The following is a 6,272-nucleotide window of genomic DNA, read 5'->3' on the forward strand; positions in this document are numbered from 1 at the left end:
AAAAATTTTTTACATGCTCAGTTAATCCCAACCACTAATTTATTTAAAAGATTTGATTTTTATTTTAAACATTTAAAAGATAGTACTGTCATTGTAACATAATAATTAATATCTCTCTACCAAATACATATGTTTTATATCCTAATTAAAATTAATACTTTGAATATTTTTAACATTATGCGTAGAGTTTGATTATTATCAGTAGTGTAAAATTATTTTATAATATTATTTTATAAAAAATATTATAGTTTGATGTCGATGGTAATTATTTTTTATTTTTTATTTTAGTGTATATTCTATTTTCACAACCGACAAATAATCCACGCGTATATTTAACTATTAATAAGGGTTGAATTGAATGAACAAAAGTTAGAATTCAGAGGGAGTAGGTATAGAAAAAAAAAAAAACAAAACCTAGCCTCACCAAATCCCAAAACGACGTCAAAAATGGCCGTTTCAAGCCTCCACCGCGTCTTCACCTTCGAGTGCCGCTCCGATCCCGATTTCGCCTCCCTCCCATCCACCGAAAACCTCCGTAGCAGCCGCCGTCATTTCCCCGCAGCCGGTCTCTCCGCCGCGTTCTACGGCATCTCTTCTCCAATTCTTCGTTTCCCCCCAAACTTTCAGCGTCAGCTCAGTACTAAAGCTCGTCGTAACTGCAGCAACATCGGTGTCGCGCAAATCGTCGCTGCTTCGTGGTCTAATGAAGGGATCGGCCACCCCGCCGCTGGGGTCCCTCCGGTGCCGGCCGTTGCATCAGCTGTTGATGCTGCGACGGCGCCGCTCCCCTTAGACCTCGACGCCGACGACGAGAATGTTGTCGATGCTGGGGTAAATGGGGCTGTACAGACTAACAGTAGGTCTTATTCTTCGTTTTTGAAAACCGATGCAAGCAAAACGATTCATGCGGGTATGTGAATTTTTTTCTTTGATTTTTGTAATTAATTAATACTGATTCAAATTTGAGTTTCCATGATTAGGGTTTGATAAGATTTAATCCTGTAAAATTTTCATTTTTTTTTCAAATCCTATTATTGATTATGAATTCACATTAATTGGATGTGACTTGCTTTGCTTATAATTCTTTTTGGATTTTATGTGTTCTTGTTCAGATTTTGATTTTGTCTCAAGATTTTTGTTTGCATGAAGTTACTTTCATTTGTTTGTAAATTATTGTTAGTGGTTTCGTTTTTGCTAATTTGATTGATTAGTTTTTGTATGTGTTACCATGCAGCTGAAAGACTTGGTAGGGCTATCGTGACTGATGCAATTACCACTCCTGTGGTGAACACTTCTGCCTACTTTTTCAAGAATACTGCCGATCTTATTGATTATAAGGTATTGTTTGTTGGGTTGTTTCGATTTTACCCGTGCAGTGAATATGTGAGGTGGAAGAATGAGGAATAGAATGTGAATGACTAGTGTGTTATGTAGCAAGTGCCGGAGTAGGCTCGACTGTGATTACGTTCATTCCGTTTTCTCAAAACAAATATTTGTGATGTGTTAGTGTTGTGTCTGTTTATATAGTGTGGATAAAGTTTTCATCATTTTGCAGGAGAAACGTCTGGCTAGTTATGAATATGGGCGCTATGGGAATCCAACCAGTACTGTTTTAGAGGAGAAATTAAGGTTTGTTTGTTTGATATCATTATTGATATGATCTTGTATTGTTTGAAGTGGTGTTGTTGAATTTAATGTGGTTTATTGTCATTGTTGAACCAGTGAACTGGAAGGGGCTGAGTCAACTGTCTTATTGGCGTCTGGAATGTGTGCTAGCATAGTTATGCTCATGGCGCTGGTTCCAGCCGGTGGACATCTTGTGACTACAACTGATTGTTACAGGAAGACTAGGATATTTATAGAGACTGTGCTTCCGAAGATGGGGATCACGGTATACATATGATTTCGCTGACTTGTTGGTTTTGAATTTACTTTGTTGTATGATGCTTGAAAGTTGAAGCTGATTTTTTATATTGGGTTTCTTTAGGTAACTCAATAGAGTTTTGTAGGTTGGTTTAATTGAAAGCATGGTTTATTACTTGTTTGGTCCTGATAGTTTGTTTTGCACTTCCATAATTCGCTCCAACTTGTCTTTTCTGGATATTTTTATGTTGAGAAATAGAAACTATTGAATGTATATATTCCTCTAATTGGTTGGGTGTTGCAGATGTGTTTTATGCTTCATTACTAAACAGATCTCTTACTGTTAGAATTGTTATGGTGTATAAACTAACAACATTTTGCTGAGCAGGCCTCTGTGATTGATCCTGCTGATGTTGGAGCCTTGGAATCTGCATTGGAGCAGAACAAGGTTAGTGTTAGGGAGCGGAATTTGTTTCCCTTTTTACATTTCTTTAATTTGTTCAAATTATAATGGATAGTGTAGAATTTTGATGGTATTATACTAATGTGCAGGTGTCTCTATTCTTCACCGAGTCTCCTACCAATCCATTCCTGAGATGTGTTGACATTAAGCTGGTTTCAGAGCTTTGCCACAAGCATGGGGCTTTGCTCTGCATTGATGGTACATTTGCTACGCCTTTGAACCAGAAGGCCCTTGCCCTTGGTGCTGATTTGGTTATGCACTCTTGTACGAAGTACATTGGTGGACATCATGATGTAAGTCAATCTGTTGTCCTGTTCTTTAAGATACAATTGATTAATGGGATAAGTATTTTATAAATCAGGTATTCATAGTTTTGAACCTATAAAGTCTACTTTCTGTTTCAGGTAATTGGTGGTTGCATAAGTGGCTCTGCTAAGCTGATTTCAGAAATTCGTATTTTGCATCATATTTTGGGCGGTGTTCTTAACCCGGTTAGTCATTTCTACAAGCCTGATTATTTGATTGATTCATTTTGCACCAAATATATTTTCCATGGAAGAATACTTCTACTATTGATTATTTTGACTGACAGTGTGCGATTTTGTTTACAGAATGCTGCATACCTATTCATCAGAGGCATGAAAACACTGCATCTTCGTGTACAGCAGCAGAATTCAACTGGAATGGGGATGGCCAAATTTTTAGAGGCACATCCCAAGGTAACATGACATTACTATGATATTTTGTATTTAGTAGATTTGTGTTTTTTCATCGCGGCAAAATTGCATACTGAAGTTTTTGATATGAAATTATTCTTTATTCTGCATTTGATGTGGGCCGTCTTTAACAACATAATATCATTTGCAGGTGAAGCGTGTCTACTATCCAGGTTTGCCAAGTCATCCTGAACATGAGCTTGCCATGAGGCAGATGACTGGTTTTGGAGGTGTCGTCAGTTTTGAGGTGGGAATTGCTATTCAAATATGTGGTTACCAGCCATAGTGCTTTTGGCGTTTACATAGTTGGTACTATTATTTGCATAAATTGATAGGTTCTTTTTGGCCAATAATGCAGATTGATGGAGATCTAGAAACCACAATAAAATTTATTGATTCACTGAAAATCCCATATATTGCTCCCTCTTTTGGTGGCTGTGAGAGCATTGTGGACCAACCAGCCATTTTGTCTTACTGGTACTGATTCGGATTTCTTGTTTATGTTGTCATATTAATGGAATCTATTTGAATGTGACCCTGTAATGAAATCTTTCTTAGTTGGTCTTTTCTAGCAGCTGTGTTTATTGTTTGTGTGTATTTTGCAACAGGGATCTTCCTGCATCTGAAAGGGCTAAGTGGAAAATTTATGACAATTTGGTTCGCTTCAGTTTTGGAATTGAAGATTTTGAGGATTTGAAGGCTGATATCGTGCAGGCACTGGAAGTCATATAGGCAGCAGAGTTCATTATTCACCGCAAGCTATTTTCCTTTTCTCGTTTATTTAATCGTGTTTGGTTCCTGTATGTGCGGTGTGCAACTGCAGGTATTAATCAGTTTCTAGTGAGTTGAGGGTGTTTGTTGTTTCTTGTTTGTTTGGTGAACCTAGTGAATTATGATTGCCTAGTGAAATCTGTTGGTTTTGTTAAATAAAAATGGCCTGTGATTTGAATCCTATAAAACACATTAATGTTGTTGAAGTGTTGAAATTGAGGTATCCAAACATTAATCTATAATAGTCTTCTTCTTGGTTGTCATATCTTAATAGTCTGGCTGAAAACAACTGTATGATTCTCATAATGTGTTTGAAATTTCTGGAGTGTGTTATATTGACAAAAAAGAGGGAATTTTTTAAAACATCCTAAGATTTTTAGACCTTTAGACACTATGCGAAAATGTCTATTAGTTTTTGTAAGATCTACTCAACACACTCACCGTACTCAAATCTGAGTGATATTCTATAAATTTGATTTTCTTATTTCCGTATATATATTTTTGAAACGTCTACACATCAGGTGTAGAAGCAGACACCAAAAATATTTAATTTGATAAAATAAAATTAATATTGATAACATAAAATAAATATTATATTAGATATTTTTAACATATAATAAAATATTACACTTCAATATTCTGGGGAAAAATATATTCTATATAGCTCTTACATTTGCATCCATCCTCGGTTCAAAGTTGATGAATTCAATCTTCTTTTCGATAGATTATGGATTTTATATTTAATATCTGCAAAAGATGTGTATTCTTTGAGTTTAAATTTTTGCCGGGAGTTGCATTGGAGAAGAATACATTTGTGACATAAATTAATGTTTATTTGTGAAATTTGAGATATTTTCAGTTTGTGTGAAATAAAAAATATGAGCATCTTAATTTATAGAAGATGTAGGCAATTGTGGACCATTAAAAACTTTACAAACTGATTTTGAAGATGTGTTTTCGATTCCACACCTTATTATCTTGTTTTAGAGATATATCTCCAGAACTGAATAAACAGGAAACAAAACCTTTGAAAATAAAAATTAAAAGAAAATATTTTTTTTTTGACAAATGAACAAGTGTTATGGGAAAGATAAAAAAATTATAATATTAAGAAATTGAATATATTATACTTAATTAATATTGAGCCACAATTAAATACATTTATTTGTCTGACTAAATAGAAAATTAAAACGAATCGAAATATTTGATCGCTGATTAAATCTATGGGTTGTACCCTTTTGGCTTTTGCGCATTTGATTCTCTTTTAATGTTACTCAATTTTGTGAACTCTTGTATCATTTTCATAAAATGGTTTAGTCAAGCCTCAAATTTTGTTGTTTAATGAGCCGTCCACTCTGTGATGTAAGTGATATATGACATTTCGGTTCCAAGTAAACTTGAACGAAATGCCGTGATTTTGAAAGCCACACAATACACATATTACGATCATTTGGATTTTGAGGTGAGACGGTATGCAGTGGAAAAAAGATTTTCGAAAAATCGTATCGTGTCAGATCAACACACTCTATCATACGCACATGCTATGAGGTGATCTATTTTAGGGAAGCACATCCATTTTGCCTCCGGTGCCGGTTCACTAAGACAAGGAACAAGAGACTCATAAATTTTATCAAAGTTTTCTTTCTTTCGGTACAACCGTGTATATGATTCTTTATGAGTCCTCAACTCTTGGATAAGTTGATGGTGGACAAGTGTATGATTATCTGCTCCTTTACCGAGTAAAGATGAAACATCTAGATAACCGTAATTACCACCCCTTTAACATTGACGACCCGCTCGATGTTCTTGTGCATAATCATATCGTCAATTAATGAAATCTTTGATGCATACGACGTATGAGATGGTTTGCTAATGCGATCTCCTTTGAAAATATTTTTTTTTTTGAGATTTTGAAGTTGGTGGTGAGTCTGAAAAAACTTTGTCAACATGTTCAAAATACGAAGGAGGCCACACAGTTGAATTGTCACTCGGTGTAGACTTGAGCTTCTTTGGAGCATCTTTTGTTTTTAGCGGTTGAAAGGGTGGTTTCAAGTCGGTGGTTTCCAGATAAACAATCTTTCTCAATTATTTTTTGATGTGGAGTTTCATATTGTCATCGACTTTCAAAAATCTCTCGTATAAATTCCCATTTGGTCAAAATATAGATATTCGATTTACCGTCTTTCATGACATAATCATCATCAAACCTAAGTCTCTTCCAATGAGTGCAAACTTCATCCATTCTTATTGGGCTACCACAACTTTTTTGCATTAACACAAGCACATGAAGACCATATGTTTTCACAATTATGCATCCACACTTTGCACTACAAAGCTTACATTATCAGCTCGTTTAGATTCGTGGAAAATATAATTCAAACCCACTCGAGATATGTTGCCGACCAACTATGAATAAAGATTGTTGTCTTTAAATATGTGTTTCAAAACTGTGATGCTCC

The 6,272-nt window shown here is 35.2% G+C and overlaps 1 protein-coding gene across 2 annotated transcripts; it reads left to right on the forward strand.

Annotated features, from left to right (window-relative positions):
* The first annotated feature begins 349 nt into the window (after window positions 1-349).
* LOC127128575 (cystathionine gamma-synthase 1, chloroplastic) lies at window positions 350-4,076 on the forward strand. Of its 2 annotated transcripts, XM_051057927.1 has the most exons (11): window positions 352-910; window positions 1,235-1,338; window positions 1,556-1,629; window positions 1,723-1,891; window positions 2,252-2,311; window positions 2,416-2,619; window positions 2,731-2,817; window positions 2,938-3,045; window positions 3,194-3,289; window positions 3,401-3,519; window positions 3,651-4,076. In XM_051057927.1, the coding sequence occupies exons 1-11, from the start codon at window positions 448-450 to the stop codon at window positions 3,772-3,774; spliced, it is 1,608 nt and encodes a 535-aa protein (XP_050913884.1). In that variant the 5' UTR covers window positions 352-447; the 3' UTR covers window positions 3,775-4,076. The 2 variants fall into 2 exon arrangements, with proteins under 2 accessions (XP_050913883.1, XP_050913884.1); XM_051057926.1 differs by having other exon boundaries at window positions 350-910; window positions 2,731-3,045.
* Window positions 4,077-6,272: the final 2,196 nt, after the last annotated feature.

Source organism: Lathyrus oleraceus, chromosome 3 (genome assembly GCF_024323335.1).
Source record: "Lathyrus oleraceus cultivar Zhongwan6 chromosome 3, CAAS_Psat_ZW6_1.0, whole genome shotgun sequence".
NCBI classification, from domain to species: Eukaryota; Viridiplantae; Streptophyta; class Magnoliopsida; order Fabales; family Fabaceae; genus Lathyrus; species Lathyrus oleraceus.